This window comes from Xyrauchen texanus, chromosome 40 (genome assembly GCF_025860055.1).
Source record: "Xyrauchen texanus isolate HMW12.3.18 chromosome 40, RBS_HiC_50CHRs, whole genome shotgun sequence".
NCBI lineage: Eukaryota > Metazoa > Chordata > Actinopteri > Cypriniformes > Catostomidae > Xyrauchen > Xyrauchen texanus.
In genome coordinates this window covers 31010903-31031053 of record NC_068315.1, presented here as the reverse complement: position 1 = coordinate 31031053, position 20151 = coordinate 31010903, and the positions used below count along the sequence as shown (strand labels likewise).

Below are 20151 nucleotides of genomic sequence, written 5' to 3'. Positions count from 1 at the left end.
TTAAATGAGTTCACCTGCTCAACCACCACCACCGTTAATCTTGATTGGATTAAAAAGTGGGTGAGCATTATCAGCTATACATTTTTTGCTGACATTCATCTCCAACAAGCTTTCCTCAGTCCAGGCTGTGTGGTAGTTAACAAAACTGAAGTAATTGTCCAATGTCTAACTAACCTTCACACACCCCACCAGTGCCATATTGTCTGCATATTTTATAAGTGCCAGATTGTTGCTGTTGCAGGTTATTTAATTGGTGTAAATGGAGAAGAGAATTGGTGATAAGACACAGCCCTGGGGGAGTCCAGAATTTAACTCTTGTACGTCAATTTAGAAAAGTCAGAGGTCCTTAAGAGGACAAAAATGTCCAAGTCAAAAAACTGCCATAATATTATATATTAATATTATTTTCCACTTTCACCGACTTCAGTCTTGATCACAACTACTTTTTTTCATTATTCATTATTTTTCAGGATTTTAACCCTTCAAATGCCAGTTTGTTGACTTAATGCCACTGTTGTTTTCACACACACACACACACACACGCTTCTCAATACACACATGTAAAGCACACTCTGACATCCATACCAACACATCCACACAATTTTAGCTGCATCATTTATTAAATTCATCCAGAATGAAAGCATAATATCATAGAATTCATGATTTTATGCTTTAATGGCACTGTTATAGAGTATTTATTGGGTTTCAATGGGGGACATTTTTGTCCTTAAGGTCCTGAGTGTAACTATTTTGTGCACACAGTATATTATAGATGTATTATAGGAACTGAGGTTGAAATTTCAAAATTCCCCCAAAAATGCACACCTTTGGCAAAATTTATGGTTTTGGAATTAACACAAAAGGATCAAAAATATTTTTTTAAAAATATGAAAAAGACAAATATTTCCTGTAGGTCACACAAGGGTTAAAATCACGTTCTCTGATTTACAGTTTTTTTCAATTGTTTAAGCACAATTTTGAAAACCGGCCCGGTTTGTCAAAACACTACACACAATTAGCACAACCCTACACCAAAGTAGCACAACACTTCAGATCATTTGCAAAATGGAACACTTTTGTCAAAACTATACACTACTTCATCAAAAGAATATTTTGTGACCATACGAAACACACACATTTCATATGACTTCAATCTTTTTGAACCAGTTACACACTGCTGTTGCCAACCTAAAACACTTTTAGCAAGTCTAATTGTCAGTGATTAGAGTACTTACTGTAAATGAAGTACACAGAAAGTACAACTATACAAATACTACACAAGACCAATGCTGCAGACTGAGGAAAATATCATTTATTTCTCTCCATATACCCAAATCAGTCAACATTGAGAATCACAACAAAACATGTCCCAGTTTTCATGCTACTACAGTAGTGTGCATAACACTATTAGCTCAAACAGACAAACGTAAAATACTGTATCCAGTACAGGTTACAATTACAGTAAATAACAACAACAACAAACATAAAAAATAATCTGAAAAAACTGACAATATTGTACACAATACTACAGTAAACATACTATACATTATCTCTTCGCCTAGCTGGATCTGGCCAGAGAATTTCATCAACATCACAAGCAATATCGTCATTAGCAAGACAACACGGGAAGAACCGTCTTGAATGTCGAATCCATCCTTGCACAGCTGCGGCGTCGACTTGGTCACAGGCGTCCTCCATGGCCTGAATGAGGGGTACCTGAGCCTGGAGATCGTAAACCTTCCTCCGCCATGCAGAGAAAAACTCTTCTATAGGGTTTAGAAACGGAGAGTATGGTGGAAGGTATAGTACGGTCAACTGTGAATGGTGTTGAAACCAGTTCTGGACCAAAGTGGAGCGGTGGAATGACACATTGTCCCAGATGACCGTGTATTGCATCTGGTGCATTTCATTACCTGCTGTGATGATGTGGTGCAGTCGGTCCAAAAATGCGAGAATGTGAGGTGTGTTGTAAGGGCCCATTTTGGCATGATGGAGGACAACCCCATGCTGTGAAATGGCAGCGCAAAGGGTGATGTTACCCCCACGTTGCCCTGGGACATTGATTATAGCCCTGTGGCCAATGATATTTCTGCCTCTCCTTCTTGCTTTTGTGAGGTTGAACCCTGCCTCATCAATATATATGAATTCATGCAGGATTTCCTCAGCATCCATTTGCAAAACTCTCTGAAATACAGTGAAAGACAAGATTGTGTAGTTCAGGATAGGTCTAGTATACAGTCATTGTAAAAAAGTCATGTGTGCAGTATGCAACATCACAGTGCTAAAGTGAACAATACAAACCTCCACATACTCATGCCGCAGCCGTTTGACCCTTTCTGAATTCCGCTCAAAAGGCACTCGATAAAGTTGTTTCATTTGAACCTGATGTCTTCAGGATGCGTGCCAGTGTTGACTGAGAGACCTGATGGACATTATTGAAAATGGCATGGTCACCGATAATGTTGGCTTGTAGTTCTCTGAGCCTGATAGCATTATTGGCCAAAACCATGTTTATTATAGCTCTCTCTTGTTCTTGCGTGAATATGGGCCCCCTTCCTCCTTGACGTTCCCGACCCTCAATCCTATGTAGAGAATAATACATGTAACTTACTGTACAATGTCACAGGAAGAGGTATCACAAGTGCTGATATGGTGCATAAAATAAGCGGCTGATTACTGTAACTGTAGACAGATCTTTTACCTGTTTTCCTGTCGAAAAGTCCTTATGACAGATGCCACTGTATATCTGCTAAGATTTGGCTGAACTCTCAGTCCAGCCTCCCTCAGCGTCAATCCGTGGTTCACAACATGGTCCACTAGTGTTGCACGAATGTCATTTGATAAGTTTGGTCCTCTTCTTTGTGCACGTTCTCCTCATGCTTCAGGTCTTCCTCAACCTCTGGCTCTGGCTCGGCCTCGGCCTCGGCCTCTGCCTCGGCCTCTGCCTCCTTCTCCTCCTCTGTGTACTCCTCTCACCCTCACTTTTCTTCTGACTCCTTCCATTTTGGTTGAAGGCAGGTGAACCTACCTGCTGCATTTTTATAGTGCTTAAACCTGATTGGTGTGTCTACAATTTAGCAATCATGTGTTTGTGCACCTGATGGCTGTGTTTAACAGATTGGCTCATAGGTGTGGTAATTTGACAGTCAGTGCTTTGGAATTGCAAGGAAGTGACATCATGATATACTTCTGTGTCTGATGTATACAAGTGTGTTTAGTGTTTTGCAAATAACTGTGTGTAATGTTTTGCAAATAGTGTGAAGCTGACAATGTGCTTACAGTTGTGCAAATCTAGCCTTGTGTTTTGCTCCTTGAGTGTAAGGTTTTGCTAATTGTGGGAAAAGTTACATTTTAGTGTGTAAGCAATCGTAAAAAACTGTAAAACCATTTACCAGCACATGTTGTGGTTGATCCTGTAAAAAGCTTTTAATCCATAAATCAGGGTTTGATGTACTTGTATGTCTTCCAGATGCTTTAACTGTGTGTTAGTATTCACTGTGTTAAAAGCAGAGGAAAATCCATAAATAAAATACTGATGTAGGAGTGTGGCAAGCCCAGGTGCCTTGTGAGACTTGCGTCCTCAACACCACGACTTGCCCTGTATGCAAACTGTAGTTGATCGAGCTTGAACTCCACTGCCCGGGAGAGCTTCTGGCTGACCACTCTCTCCATACATTTGCAAAGAACATATGTCAGCGCCACAGATCTGTAGTCTTTTGGCTCCTTGACATGTTATGTTTTAGGGAGGGGAATGATGGTGTTTTCCTTCCAGGCCTGTGGGACAAAGCTGGAGTTGAGGAGTAGTGGAAACAGTTGTGCCAATTCACCCTTTAGCTGAACTGCACATTCCTTTAGTACCTTGGCTTGTACTCCATCAGGACCCGGTGCCTTGCGGGGCTTGACATTTGTCACAGTTCCTTCTTCAACTGTAATGTGAGGAAAAGTAGGAGGGTTCAGAGGGGTCCAGTGGTCTTTTGAGTCTATATATTTATTTATTTTGAATCCCCCTTTTTCTCCCCAATTCCCACTACTTACTAGGTCCTCATGGTGGCGTGGTTACTCACCTCAGTCTGGGTGGTGGAGGACACGTCTCAGTTTCCTCCGCTTCTGAAACCGTCAATCCGCTCACTATGCATGACACCACGGAGACTCCCAGCATGTGGAGGATCATGCTACTTTCCGCGATCCATGCACAACGTACCACGTGCCCCATTGAGAGCGAGAACTATTAATCGTGACCATGAGGAGGTTAGCCCATGTGACTCTATCCTCCCTAGCAACCGGGTCAATTTGGTTGCTTAGGAGAACTGGCTGGCGTCGCTCAGCACGCACTGGATTTGAACTCGCGACTCCAAGGGTGGTAGTCAGCGTCAGTACTCGCTGAGCTCCCCATGCCCCCTTGAGTCTGTATTATTAAAACAGCATCAAATGTGTTGAATTTGGTGCAAAATTGGCAGGATCAGAACACTGGTTTCCAAATGATTTCTGGTTTCTTCCCATCATTGTGTTTAAGTTGTGGTGAAGATTGGCGCTTGTTCTTAGGTTGTGAATGTACTCTCACTTTCAGTACATTTTTGAGTGCTGCTAACCTCTATAAGCAGTTGCTATCGATCAGTTTCACTATTGTTACAATTGCTCACCTGGCACATACTAATGTTTAAAAAAAAATATTTAGTTGGACCAGCTTAAGGCATTTTATTAGATCTTATTTAGTTGTTCTGACAAAATTAATTTAAGTTTGTACAACTTGAACTAGAAAAAGTCGGTTCAAACCAATTCTTTTTTTTGTTGGAAATGTTTTATTTAATTGCGTGGCAATTAATTCAGTTTAGTGATTTTTTTGTGTGTGTCTATTAACAAACAGAGACTAGTTTACAGAGATTTCAACATGTTTACTTTAAACCCAAAACGTATTTGTACACTTAAGCCAAAGATATGAATGTCATTGCATTAAATTAAGTGTCAACCAAGTGGCTTTTATTTTAAATAAAGGTAGCACAAGTAAATTATTTGGTGTTTTGTTACAGTAGGTTTGAAATGATAAATCAATAGATATACTGTTTAGAATGAATACAAAAAGTATTTGGACACTTTCTAGTTGTAGGAAAATGTCCATAGTGGAAAATGTCCATAGTTAATGTGATGAACTACTCCTGTTGTTACTCTGCATGGACACCTTTGTGAACGTCATATTTTCACTAAAAATCACCTTGACACCACTCTGTGGTGTTAATTCTGTTAATTAAGTTAATTCTGAAAAAAGCTCTAGCATAATTTTTTTTGCAGATGACATTTGATTTCATATTTTGCTGTCTAATTAAATTCTGTAGACTATATTAATATACAGAGATTTAACTTATAATAATAATTAGTCACAATAAATTACAAAGTGCAACTATTCTAGCATATTTGAAAGGAATTTTCCAGGTTCAATACAATTTAAGCACAATCTACAGCATTTGTTGGACAATATTGATTACCACAATAATTTATTTTGACTTGTCCCTTCTTTTTTTTTTAAAAAAAAAAAAAGCAAACATCTGGGAAAGTGAGACACTTACAATGGAAGTGAACGGGGCCAATTTTTAGACGTTAAAATATTAACTTTTTCAAAAGTATAAACACAAGGCATAAAGGATATGTGTGTAAACATGATTTTACTGTGATAAATTTACTTCCGAAACTTTTCTGTTTAAATTTATGGGCAATTTTACAATTTCTTTACCTTGATGATATAATGTCAACAAACCCTGAAATGACTGTAAAAATGAAGATTTAATCAACTTTACCATTCAAATAATACATGAGTTTTGAGAGAAGAATTAATATAAGTGTTTTAATAAAATTATAAACTTCACATTTCTGTGTTTAAACCCTCCAAAAATTGGCCCCATTCACTTCCATTGTACGTGCCTCACTGTAACCTTGATTGTTGCTTTTTTAAAGAAAAGGAGGGACAAGTTGAAAATAATTTTTGTGGTAATCAACATTATGCCACAAATGCTGTCGATTGAGCTTAACTTGTATTGAACCTGTATTGAAAAATTAATACATGCGCTACATTTGAAACTTACTGTATGCTATTTGTTGTGCTCTCAGATTGTTAAGAGTGGTCGCAGCATGCCAAACATCCTGGATGACATCATCGCCTCTGTGGTAGAGAACAAGATCCCGGCGGGCCGTGGTACCAAGCTGAACCTGAAGCACGAGCCAGTAGAGGAGCCCAAAGCCGAGAAGAAACCAGAGGAAGAGCCGCCCAAACTGTACTCTGACATCCCCCACTGCTGGCTGTACGAGCACAGGCTGCTCTGGCTCAAAGACCATCGCAACAGCAACAACTGGAAACTCTTCAGGGAGTGCTGGAAACAAGGACAGGTCTGTCAAACAAAGCCTTTATATAGATTTCAAATCACTACACCTTTTTTCTAACCTGGCTTTCACCATAAAAATAGCCATGGATGCTGGGATTCTTCTGCGCTAGCTTCTACTGTATACTACTTTAGCTACTCTTGGAACTTGGTGGTTTGATACTGCAAAACAACTGCTGAATCACTTGATGTAAATATAAATATGTTATAATGCATTGAACCTTGGTTCTTAGGTGGTTGACATAAGTTTGAGTCTGGGACACTTCACCCTATTACTATCTTCTCTCCATTTTACCTGTCAATAAAAGTGGTAAAAACAACCAGGTCGTTTCTCATGTAGTGTTTAGGGCTCTGTTCCAGAATTCATATCCACTATTGTCCGCCCGGAGCTTGCACAACAAATTATCACTTTGATTGACTGGGATGTCAAATCTCCATCATGGTCTATTTTAATCCTTTTTTTTATTGTTTCCTTTATAATTATATAGGCATATGTAATTTAATTTGTGTATGGGTCTGCGGCCCCATTTACACCTTGTCTTAATATGCATTTTTGGTGGCCACTATCTGATAGGACTTGGTGGTGGATAGTAACATGCTACATTTACTCAGTTACATTTACTTACATTTTTGGAGAAAAAGTACTTTTATTAGAAGTAGTTTAATATTGGGCACTTTTTACTCTTACTCAAGTACATTTATAATGATAAAGGTAACACTTTATATTTGATGGTTAATTTATTATTGAGAGATTTTTGAATGGGACTTTTATGACAGCTTTGTCATTCGAGTCTAGTCCATCACTGCAGCAGCAGCAAGCGCTCAAAACAAACACTTTCGTTTGTAACACAATGCCTTTATGTTTACACCAAGACAAGTGGATATTTCAAGATTAGAATTGGAGCTCCAACTTAAGAAAACTTGTTGCAGTGAGACTGTCTTAGTCACCATTCCCTTTTAAAATATGGAGGAAAAACAACATGCAGTAAAAGTAAATGGTGACTGAAGATAACATTCTGTCTGACATCTCCTTAAATGTGTTGTATTGAAGAAAGTCATACAGGTTTGGAACAACATGAGGGTGAATGATAAAATAATTTACAATAATAATAATAAGTGTTCTTATTAAATTATTATAATTATTCTTTAATACATGTTATATGTGTATTATGTAATGGAGTATTGGGGAGTAAATGTCCATTATGTTGCATATGAAAGTAAGTAGTTACTTGCTACTTGAGTATTATTTTAATTGTTTAATTTTTTTTACTCTTACTCAAGTAATTATTAACATATTTTCTCAACATTATTACTCAAAAATACATAAAGAATGTTCCCCTTCTGTCGCTCTCTCCACGTTGTGTCGGAGAAGCGACACTAGGGGGGTCTCTCTTGAGCGCCGATATTCACCTCTGACCTATTGAAAAGGGCCAATGAGAGTTGGCAGTCAGTATTTGCATACCCCGCCCCCGCATACGGGTATTTAAGCGGGGCAAATACGGAAGTTTAGTCAGAAAATTTCTTCGGAGCCGATGGTCTGTTTGCAGTCTGCTGCGAGAATACAGAAGCCTGAACATTCCCGTTTCTCTGACGATCTGCCTGCTGTTGGATTTGACGGCGCACAACAGCGGCTTTCTCCTACTTTGCACGGCATGCATTGTTGCCCCTGAGCGCTTCAACAGCGCAGACACACACACACACACTGTGTATTAAAAGAGCAAATTTCCCTAAAAGAGCAAATTTCTCTAAAAGAGCAAACACAGTGGCATTGAACGTCCTTTTCAGGACGCGTCTTTTTCAAGAAGCCCTTCCGCCACTGTGTCGTTCCTGGATGCGGTAGAAGCCTCTCTGCTTCAGACGGCCACAGGCGCTGTCTCGTGTGTTTGGGCCGCGATCACACCGAGGCGGCATTTGTGGATGGTTCATGTTCTCACTGCGAGAACATGACCATGACCACGCGTTGCGGTCGTGGCTTGCTTTCAACAGACGGCAGGCCACCCCAGCTGCACCCCGCATTGCTCCTTCTTCCCACGGGTTTGAGGACGATGCGGTTGGCGCTGGGGGCGATTTGGGGGCGGCAGCGGGTGCGGTTTCGCCTGGTAGCCCCCCGCGAACCTCCCGTTCCCCGACACGCTCGCTGGTCCCCGCCCAAGCTCGCGCCGATAGCGGCTCGCCTCACGGCCTGGCCGTCTATCCTCCCGAGTCCGAAGCAGATGAGCTCGCCGCTGCATCGGAGAGTGCGGTGTCTGATGCCGAGGACTCCCCTGGACTGCCGCCTTCGGGCCAGCAGGCCCAGGCTGAGGCCGACGCTCAGATGTCCAACATGCTTTCCCGGGCCGCCGCGAGCGTGGGGTTGGACTGGAACCCTCCGTCCTCCCCACAGCCTTCGCGGCTGGATGATTGGTTCCTGGGGGCAGCGCGCCGTTCGCGGCCTCGCATCCCCCCGGTCCAGTTTTTCCCGGAGGTGCATGATGAGCTGACGTCTATGTGGGAGCCCCGCTCTCCGCTCGTCTAGGTGCCACCCACTCCACTCTCTCCACCCTCGACGGCGGAGAGCGCCACGGATACGGCGCGATTCCCCAGGTCGATAGGGCAGTTGCGTACCATCTATGCCCCGGTAGCCCTACCTCCTGGCGTGGTCGCCCCGTACTCCCATCCAAGCCCTGTAGGACAACATCCTCGCTCAACGCGAAGGCCTACAGTGCGGCTGGACGCGCTGCCTCCGCCCTGCATGCGATGGCCCTCCTGCAAGTCCACCAGGCCAAAGCTCTCAGAAACATGCACGGGGTGGACCTGATCCTGATGTGCTGCAGGAACTGCGCTCAGCGACCGACCTCGCCCTGAGAGCGACGAAGGCCACAGCGCAGGCACTCGGACAGACGATGGCCACCCTAGTGGTCCAGGAACGCCATCTTTGGCTCAACCTGGTCGAGATGCGTGAGGCTGATAAGAACCGCTTCCTGGACGCACCTGTCTCCCAAATTGGCCTTTTCGGCGACACCGTCGAGGACTTCGCCCAACAGTTCTCTGCGGTGAAGAAGCAGACGGAGGCCATCAGTCACATCATGCCCCGCCGCAGACCTGCCGCTACGGGCCCCGCCCCGTCTGCCCGCCGAGGGCATCCCCCTGCGAAGAAACCAGCTCCTGCTCCGCCTCAACCCGGGCCCAGCTCTCAGCCCCAGCGTCGAGCACCCCGCAGGCGGTGCACGCCCCCTGTCTCACGAACCCCCTCTAGGACCCGGAAGGCTCCCAAGCGTTCCTGAGACAGCCGACCCAGAGCCGAAGACGTTAGCTCCGGAGGTGGTAAGACCGCTCCGTCCCCCCGGTGGAGGGCCGGGAGGAGAATCCTTGGTTTTTTCATTTGCCACACCCCCTGACGGGGGCTGTGGTACCCACATTCTCAATAAAAGAGCTATTTCCTTTGCCTCTGGGTCACCTGGCCCGCAAATGCCGTTCTCACGGCAATCTGCTTTCAGATTACGACAGTCCCGGTACACCGGATGCAGCGATCCCGCCTTCTGCCTGCCCACGACTGTCCCCCGGCCGGCCGGTTCAGATGAGTCCAGAGGACGCCAGCATCAGACCTCCTCCTCAGTCACGAACCCGCCCCCTGCCGGGTGCGCGGAGCAAGGTAAATGCTTTGAGTCTATTCTCAGCACCTCAGCCTCAGGCCGCAACGAAGCCGCCCGACGCTGCACTACATGTTCCGCCCGCTGCGAGGCCCGCCGGTACGTCCAAAATACTCGTCCCTTTGGTGCCCCTAAGCGCAGAGCTGGGAAGCGTGGCTTTCGCTTCCCAACGCATCACGCTGGCTGCACCGGACCATTCGACTCGGTTACACAATTCAGTTTGCCCGGCTCCGGCCCCCCTTCAGGGGCGTCCGCTTTTCCGCAGTACACGGCGAGCATGCCAGTTCCCTGGGCATGGAAATCACGACCCTCTTAGCCAAGGGCGCGGTGGAGCCCGTCCCTCCAACCGAAATGAGGAAGGGTTTCTACAGCCCTTACTTCATTGTACTCAAGAAAGGCGGCGGCTTACAACCAATCCTGGACCTGCGAGTTTTCAATCGGGCCTTGTTAAAACTCCCGTTCAAAATGCTCACGCAGAGAAATATTCTGGCTGGCGTTCAGCATCTAGATTGGTTCGCAGCGGTAGACCTGAAGGATGCGTTCTTCCACGTCTCAGTTCTGCCACGACACCGACCCTTCTTACGGTTCGCGTTCGACGGCCAGGCGTTTCAGTACAAAGTCCTCCCCTTCGGCCTGTCTCTGTCCCCTCGCGCCTTCACGAAGTTCGCAGAGGCGGCCCTTGCCCCGCTACGAGTAGCCAGCATCTGCATTCTCAACTACCTCGACGACTGGCTCATCCTAGCACACTCTCGAGAGTTACTATGCACACACAGAGACCAGGTGCTCCGGCACCTCAGCCATTTGGGGCTTCAGGTCAACTGGGAAAAGAGCAAGCTCACTCCGGTTCAGAGCATCTCTTTTCTCGGGTTGGAGTTAGACTCAGTCTCAATGACAGCACGTCTCACGAGCAAGAGTGCTCAGTCGGTGCTGGACTGCCTCGCTTCCTTCAAGCCAGGCACAGCGGTCCCTCTAAAACTTTTCCAGAGGCTCCTGGGGCATATGGCGTCCTCCGCGGTGGTCGCGCCACTGGGGTTGATGCATATGAGACCACTCCAGCACTGGCTCCAGACTCGAGTCCCGAGACAAGCATGGCACCACGGCACGCATCGGGTAAGGATCACCCCCGCCTGCCTCAAAACACTCCGACCCTGGACAGACTTCTGCTTTTTACGGGCAGGAGTGCCCCTGCAGCAGGTGTCCCGACGCGTTCTGGTCACAACCGACGCCTCCCGGTCCGGGTGGGGTGCCGTGTGCAGCGGGCACGCAGCAGCGGGCCGTTGGAAAGGGGCCCCGCTGCGTTCGCACATCAATTGCTTAGAGTTGCTGACCGTCCTTCTTGCTTGACAAACATGTCCTCGTGAGATCGGACAGCACCATGGTGGTGGCGTACATAAATCGCCAAGGCGGCGTACGCGCCCGCCACATGTCACAACTCGCCCGCTGTCTCCTATGGAGCCAGCAGCGACTCAAGCCACTCACATCCCCGGCAAGCTCAACGTCGTAGCGGACACGCTATCACGACAACGCCTGCCCGGCGGGGAGTGGAGGCTTCACCCCCAGTCGGTCCAGCTGATTTGGGAACGGTTCGGCAAGGCCCAGGTAGACCTGTTTGCCTCCCAGGAAACCTCCCATTGCCCACTCTGGTACGCCCTAACAGAGGCTCCCCTCGGCACAGACTCGCTGGCACACAGCTGGCCCTCGGGGCTGCGCAAGTACGCATTTCCCCCAGTGAGCCTTCTTGCACCGGTGCTGTGCAAGGTCAGGGAGGACGAGGAGCGAGTCACGTTAGTGGCCCCCTACTGGCCCACTCGGACTTGGTTCTCGGAACTCAGACTTCTCGCGACAGCTCCTCCCTGGCAAATTCCCCTGAGAAAGGACCTCCTCTCTCAGGGACGGGGCACGCTCTGGCACCCGTGCCCAGACCTCTGGAACCTCCACGTCTGGTCCCTGGACGGGATGCGGAAGAGCTTGCCGGCTTACCGGCAACCGTTGTGAATACAATCAACCAAGCCAGAGCCCCCTCTACCAGGCACCTTTACGCCCTAAAGTGGCGCTCGTTCGCAGATTGGTGTTCTTCCCAAACCGAAGACCCGCAGAGATGCGCGATTAGGTCAGTGCTCCTGTTTCTACAGGAGAGGCTGGACAGGAGGCTGTCCCCATCCACCCTCAAGGTGTATGTTGCCGCTATTGCCGCCCACCACGATCCTGTAGAAGTCTTTGGGTAAGCACGACCTGATCCTCAGGTTCCTGAGAGGCACCCAGAGGTTGAATCCCTCCCGGCCAGGCCTAGTTCCCTCCTGGGATCTCTCAGTAGTCCTGGCAGGACTCCAGAGACCTCCCTTCAAGCCGCTTGAATCAAATGGACACAGGGCCCTCTCTCTTAAGACGGCCCTGCTGATCGCGCTCGCCTCTATCAAGAGGGTCGGGGACCTGCAAGCGTTCTCTGTCAGCGACACTTGCCTGGAGTTCGGTCCGGCAGATACGTCTGTGATCCTAAGACCGCGACTGGGCTACGTGCCCAAGGTTCCTACCACACCCTTCCGAGATCAGGTAGTGAACCTGCAAGCGCTGCCCCGGGAGGAGGCAGACCCAGCCCTTTCGTTGCTATGTCCAGTGCACGCCCTGCGCATTTACCTGGACCGCACACAGAGCACCAGACACTCTGAGCAGCTCTTTGTCTGCTTTGGGGGATGGCAGAAAGGGAATGCCGTCTCCAAACAGAGGCTTGCCCACTGGCTTATCACACCCAGGCCGTGCCCCTACCCTTGCGGGTCCGAGCTCACTTAACAAGGGGTGTTGCGTCCTCGTGGGCACTGGCCAAAGGCACCTCCCTAGCAGACATCTGTAGAGCCGCGGGTTGGGCAACACCCAATACCTTCGCGAGGTTTTACAACCTCGGCGTTGAGTCAGTTGCGTCTCGTGTTTTGTCAGGTCCGAGCCCGTAGAACTCGGTAACACGTAGACCGACCGGCCGGGTGGATCGCTTGCGCCCAGCGCCCTTTTCCTGACGTCAAGGTAAAGTAGTGCGCCTTCTTCCCAGGGCGCCCCACTCCGAGTCGGGACCCTGGTCGATTCCTCCCCAGCCCTCCGGGTCCGCGGTTCAGTGGAGGAACTCGCCGACCCAGGCCACTGCGGGTACCCTAATGGCTACCCTGTACTGGTATAGGTGCTCCACAGGTATGGCCTCCTGCGCGGACTCCCCCTGTGTGTAATTCCACGGTTCTGTCCCCTTATGAGCGGACCCCCGTGTCTCCCTTAGGCAGTTACAGCTGCCCCGGTCGCCATGCTGTAGCAACTCCCCCCTTTCGAGGCTGGATCTACCACCGCACCATACTTTCCACATGAGCCCTAAGACGGCCGTGTGACGTGTCTACCACTTTTCCTCCCCAAGAAAAAGGGCAGGTGTGGTCTCCGCAGGGTCTGGGTAAGACCCCCTTCCCTATATGCGTGTAAGGGCCCCGGCCGTGATTGCTCTATGCGAGAAACATAGAGAGAAAAGAGGCCCAGCCAGGCTGGCCCGTTCCCATGTTGGCAAACATCGCCTTGTTCCCCTCCTAGGGTAACTAGAAGGATTCCGATGTTCTTATGGGGCATTGGGGAAGGGTACGTGCAGCCAGGTACAGACGATGCGCGGCACTGGATGAAATCCCTGCCCGCCTCTGTATCGGCGGTTCACGTACACGGTTCAGTGCATGGCAAGATTGGAATGGGTCCCCTAGTGTCGCTTCTCCGACACAACGTGGAGAGAGCGACAGAAGGGGAACGATTGGTTACGTATGTAACCTCCGTTCCCCGAGGGAGGGAACGACATGTTGTGTCTTTCCTCCGCCATGTCGCTGAACCGAGCCACTGTTGTGGCCGGACCATTTCCGGCTCCTCAGAAAAATCCTGACTAAACTTCCGTATTTGCCCCGCTTAAATACCCGTATGCAGGGGCGGGGTATGCAAATACTGACTGCCAACTCTCATTGGCCCTTTTCAATAGGTCAGAGGTGAATATCGGCACTGAAGAGAGACCCCCCTAGTGTCGCTTCTCCGACACAACGTGTCGTTCCCTCCCTCGGGGAACGGAGGTTACATACGTTAACCAAACGTTATTCACACAAAACAATTACTTGAATGCACCTGAACTATGAGGAATTGTATTTATTTATTTTGTTAAGTCATTAAAAAAAACATTTGTGACTTAAAGTCAAAAACATCTCATGAAATGACGTTCTTAATCAATAGACATTAGAAGTTGTAAAAGTTGGAATTCTTGAAAATAGAAATGTTGAAATAAGTTTGTAATAATGTTTAATAAAGGGGGTCCTGGGTAGTTCAGCAAATAAAGACACTGACTACCACCCCTGGAGTCGCAAGTTCGAATCCAGGGTGCGCTGAGTGACTCCAGCCAGGTCTCCTGAGCAACCAAATTGGCCTGGTTGCTAGGGAGGGTAGAGTCACGTTGGGTTAACCTCCTTGTGGTCACTATAATGTGGTTCTCGCTCTCGGTGGGGCGCGTTGTGCGTGGATGCCACAGAGAATAGCGTGAAGCCTCCACACGCACTAGGTCTCCACGGTAACGGGCTAAACAAGCCACGTGATAAAATGCGCAGATTGACGGTCTTGGATGCGGAGGCAACTGAGATTCGTCCTCCGCCACCCGGATTGAGGCGGGTCACTATGCCACCACGAAGACTTTGTGCATATTTGGATTTGGACAGTACAAATTAGGTGAGAAAAGTCAAGAAAATAATAATTAAAAAAAATATATGTTTAAAAAGTAGGATATTTCAAGTGAGGATGTACTTCCTTTAGGATGAAATCTGATTGTCACTAATGACCAAAGGGAAACAAAAGAACTGTGAGGTTGAAATCTGTAGGCATAGTTCCTCTTCCTCTTTTTTGACTCATTATCTTTGTTCAGAAGCTGGTGCTTAGACAGAGGAGAGTTTCCAAGATGGCATTTATTGGCCCTTGTTCAGTGGAGCATGAATTTAAAGCTCTGCAGGAAATAATATAATGTCACTAAAAAGAGTGGGTCTCTTGATAAGTGGGCTCTTTTCCCAAAACTAGTGAGCGACCCACATAGGCAGAATTTTAATGTATCACAAGCATGCTCCCAAAGTGAAGGCTGTTCCAAAAGGTAGGCACCATAACGCTGCTTTTAAAAAAAAGCATTTTGGTCAAATTCAAATGGTAAATTCAATCCAGACTGATTCAGCAAGCAAGCAAAAAATTATAAATAAATATGAAAAGTACCATACATTTGGGTGGAACCTGTGATGTGGCAATTGGAAGACCCTTAATTGTTTTTGTATTAAAATGTTCTGCAGACAGTGCAAGAACTATTCTAAGGTTAAAATAGACCTACAATAAATCTGTAAGCTAAAAACACAAATGGGGATTTAGTAATTAGGCCTGTTGCAATTAATATTGTCTAACATATGGCCAAATACAAACATGTAATATTAAAGTTAATATATTTGAGCAAAAAATTTATGTACATATAAAAAAAAAAGTATATGAAAAATGCCATTTTTGTAATATTTTGAAATATGCAGTATGTTGCATATTCCGCACTGTATTAAGCACTTCAAATTTAAATCACATTTTATTATCTAACTAAGGGAATTTTAAGTGAATATAGAAATGCTATTAACGCTGTTTTTTTGTGTCGCATTCGCTGCACAGTGCTGTGATGTACGTGTTCTCTGTGGTCCCACAAATCTTTAGACAAGGATTGTGATAGTGAACACAAAACATTCCGGTTTCACTGTAATTGAACAATTGTGTAATAGCAAATGTTCTTGGCCATTGTGGGTTCATGCATGCAGGGTAAATCACATGCAGTGACACAGAGGAGTCGTCAAGGAGGAGATGCTTAATTTGTTACTGTGCCTTCAAGCTTTTCAAGCATTTGTTTTGCTGCTGGAGGAAACATGGAGGAAAGCGATGGGAATACCTCAGATTCATGATTTATGTGGAAAATTTGCGGAAATTATATAACATTTTAAGCGACCGTAAATAGTGCTTAGATTGCTTGAATTTGTGATCACAAAATCACGGAGGGATTATTAAGTAATATATAAGTACAATTTGCCTTGAGTGAGTTGTTGCCTTTGTACAGCATTCCAAATCAATCACTTGCGAACTGAACATTTGAGTTAGGGTGTTGTCTTAAAAGGTACTTGCATATGTATGCCTCACTAGCAGGGAGGTGATTCTTCTGGATTAATCTGGAATTCCATTTTCTATGACATAAAATATTATCCAAGTGAATTGTTTAAATCTGTTAAAAAATAAATAAAATGTAGGGGGGTTGTGTTCGTATTTCATCGGGGGGTTAATATGTTATTGACAATGTCCTGTTTGGTGCATTCTGGATAAGCGTTTTTCACCCAAACATGTGTCATTCAAACTTCCCTCGGAACTGATTTATTCACTTATAGGTCATTGCTGCTTCTGCATCACGCACACAATTTGTTGAGAACATGCGAGACGAGGACCTGATTCTCAATGTCAGGACTTTATTTAAGTAAGACAAGAAAGTGGTTGGACATAAATGTGTTGCCACTGTTGCTGACAGGTTAAATATCGCTAGCTGCAATTAATGTGTTACAGACGTGATATTTGCAGTGAAATCATATAATTTGTCTTCACATATAAAGTGTCCATTGCCAGTATATAGAACCTTTTGTTTGTATAATCATAAAACCCTGCAGATGCAGTCGAGACAAATGTTTCCCCCGTTTAGATCGGAAAAGGAACTTGGTTGGATGTATTAAAAGGGGAGACTACATTAAAATCGCGATATGGTCATTTCATGTAAACATTCCTGCTAATCTTTCAATTGAAAGTAATCAAATTTACGATCTCACTTTTTTGAACCAGACACAATATTTTTTTCTGCTATCTTGTTTGAGGTTGTGATCTCAGCTGTTATTAAAAGGCCATTTCCTGTGTTGTGTTGTTGCAGCCCGTGCTTGTTTCTGGGGTGCACAAGAAACTCAACGGTGGCCTGTGGAAGGCCGAGTCCTTCAACCAAGAGTTTGCCGACCACCAGGGGGACCTCTTGAACTGCAAGGATGGCGTAATGTCCAACTCAGGCGTCAAGGAATTCTGGGATGGCTTTGAGGATCTCACGAGTTAGTGTTATTTTACACGTGTCATTTTAAGTAGAGAAAGAAAAAATTGTCACATTTATTAATGTACTGATTTCTTATTATGTGAGTCATGCTCTCTTTACAGAGCGTCCTAAGTCTAAAGACGGAGAAACCGTGGTGTATCGGCTGAAAGACTGGCCATCTGGGGAGGAGTTTATGGCTTTGATGCCTTCCAGGTACCTTATAGACACCAAAACACATTAATAATTAGCATGCTGGTAAGCTAAAGTTATTCGCTCAATTTACCTGCCAGAATCTTGTTAACATAATAATTGTCTTTGTTATCTTTTATAAAAATGGTGTAGCAACTTTACATTCCGGTTGATGTCATAGGTTGCGCTTGGAATATGATCATTTTAAGCAATAGACAGTTAGGTATTTAGCTCTATTCTTCTGTCAAATGCCCACTTTTTTACTTTTCTCTTTGAGTATCCTGTTTTACTCTGAAATACAACACATTATGGAAATATGATTAGTTATGAATGCCATTTCACATTGACTTTATATGTTTCATTATTGCGCTCTGAAAGGAAATAAATCAGTTCTGTTTCGGTACGTAATGTGTTGTTGAAGTATGTGCTGTGATGACGTACTTTAAAGTGTTCATTTCACGGTTGTGTAGGTATGATGATCTCATGAAGAACCTCCCTATGCCTGAATATTCAGACCCAGAGGGAAACTTCAACCTGGCCTCCCATCTGCCCTCCTTCTTTGTGCGGCCGGACTTGGGCCCTCGTCTCTGCTGTGCTTACGGTTCGGCAGCTCCCTCTGAGAGACACACACACACACACACACACACACACACACACACACACACACACACACACACACACACACACACACAATTCTAGTTTAGTTTTAATTTTATTAGCAGCTTGCAGTGTTTTCTGCATATGTTTGTATTAAAAAGTTTTAAAATTTTATCACAATATACATACAATTTCTGATAGGTGAATTGCACAAAACTGGTCAAGAACATGTCTTGGTCATATTTCACCCCAAAATTAAAAGACGTAATTAAATTGTATTTTGGTTAAAGAAAATGAAGCCAATTATAGGACCATTAAGATGTTTTTGTAGTGTGATATTATTAAGCATGTGTTAATTAGTATTAGTTTAATAGTGAGAATAATTGGAAATACAACAATATAAAAAATTAAAACTTGTTTATGTATTATGGATTGAGAACTTATGTGGGGTTGGTGAGCTTAATTGCCATGAAAGTAATGCCACAAAGCAAATATACAGTATATTGCAAATATATTATATGCAAAATATAATTTATTTTAAAACTAATGAGAATAATTGGAATTACAAAAACATTTTACAGTAAAACATGTTGATGCATTACGGTAATGAGAATTTTAATTTACTGCATGCAAAATATAAATTACTTAAGTATGACTCAGACATATTTACCCCTAAAGTGCACATAAAAATAAAAGCAACAAAAAATAATAATACTTGGATTGCTGCTAACTAACTAATAACCAGGTTTGTTAACTTAATGGTGTATTACCCATGTCACAGGTGTGGCAGCATCTCAGGAGCAGGATTTCGGCACTGCTAACCTGCACATGGAGGTGTCGGATATTGTCAGTGTGCTGGTTTACGTAGGAGTGACCAAGGGGAATGGTGTCCTCTCCAAAACGGGTAAGTCTGAGACCACTCTCAACACGCAACTGCCAAAAGCCACTGCCCATTTAATAAACTTGATCAGATTAGTCGCTGGGGGAAAAGCCATGAATGCAATGAAATATGGGAGACTTATTTATTTATTTATTACTTAATAATTAATGTATAAGAATTGTAAACAGGCTGTAGTTGCTACTGTACCATGTATTAATTTAGCAGATGCTTTTATCCAAAGCGACTTACAAAAGAGGAATAATACATTATAAGCGATGCATCTCAAGGAGACAGTGGTACGAAAAGTGCTGCATTACTAGCACCTTTAGGACTTATAGACTATGTATATGACTACACTGATCAGGCACAACATTAAAACCGCCTGTCTAATATTATGTAGCTCCCCCATGTGCCGCCAAAACAGCGTCAACCCACATCTCAGAACACCATTTGTACAGAGCGGTTATCTGAGTTACCGTAGACTTTATCAGTTCGAACCAGTCTGACCATTCTCTGTTGACCTCTCTCATCATCAAGGCATTTCCATCCATAGAGCTGCCACTCACTGGATGTTTTTTGTTTTTGGCATCATTCAGAAACTGTTGTATGTGGAAAATCCCAGAAGATCAGCAGTTACAGAAATACTCAAACCAGTCCATCTAGCACCAACAATCATCCATGAGATTTATCTAATCAGCCAATCGTATGGCAACAGTGCAGTGTATAAAATCATGCAGATACAGTTCATGAGCTTCAGTTAATGTTCACATCAACCGTTAGAATGGGGAAAAATGTGATTTCAGTGATTTGGTCCATGACATGATTGTTGATGCCAGATGAACTGGTTTCTGTAACTGCTGATCTCCTGGGATTTTCACGCACAACAGTCTCTAGAAATTACTTAGAATGGGGCCAAAAACAAAAAAACAGTTTTGTGGACGGAAATGCCTTGTTGATGAGAGAGGTCAACAGAGAATGGCCAGACTGGTTTGAATGAAGATAATCATTCTGTACAATTGTGGTGAAAAGAATATAATCTCAGAATGCTATTCTGAGAAGCAGGTTAGCGCTGTTTTGGTACGAGGGGGACCTACACAATATTAGGCAGGTGGTTATAATGTTGTGGCTAATTGGTGTATATATCCTATGTTATGATTGCCTGTCCTCTGTGTACCGGCATATTTCACACTGTTGTTCATTAGGACAGGCGCCTAATATTGAATCAGTGTTGGTATGCAAATGTAACCGGTCAAATGTTAATGTGCTCATCGTTTTGATGTCATAACTATGATGATTTCTGAATGACCTGGACTTAGTTTCTAATATTAAGTGTGAGTTGTACTTGTGCAGCATTCAATCTTTGCGTCTTGTCCCGTA

The 20151-nt window shown here is 44.9% G+C and overlaps 1 protein-coding gene across 4 annotated transcripts in view; it reads left to right on the top strand.

The window, feature by feature from the left end:
* Nucleotides 1-20151, top strand: part of LOC127633752 (probable JmjC domain-containing histone demethylation protein 2C) — a 280588-nt gene that overhangs the window by 246282 nt on the left and 14155 nt on the right. For all 4 annotated transcript variants that reach the window (XM_052113033.1, XM_052113032.1, XM_052113031.1 and 1 more), the window contains 5 exons: nt 6100-6375; nt 16959-17127; nt 17231-17321; nt 17768-17898; nt 18676-18798. In XM_052113033.1, coding sequence (XP_051968993.1) covers nt 6100-6375; nt 16959-17127; nt 17231-17321; nt 17768-17898; nt 18676-18798 — 790 coding nt within the window. The remainder of the gene's footprint in view (nt 1-6099; nt 6376-16958; nt 17128-17230; nt 17322-17767; nt 17899-18675; nt 18799-20151) is intronic.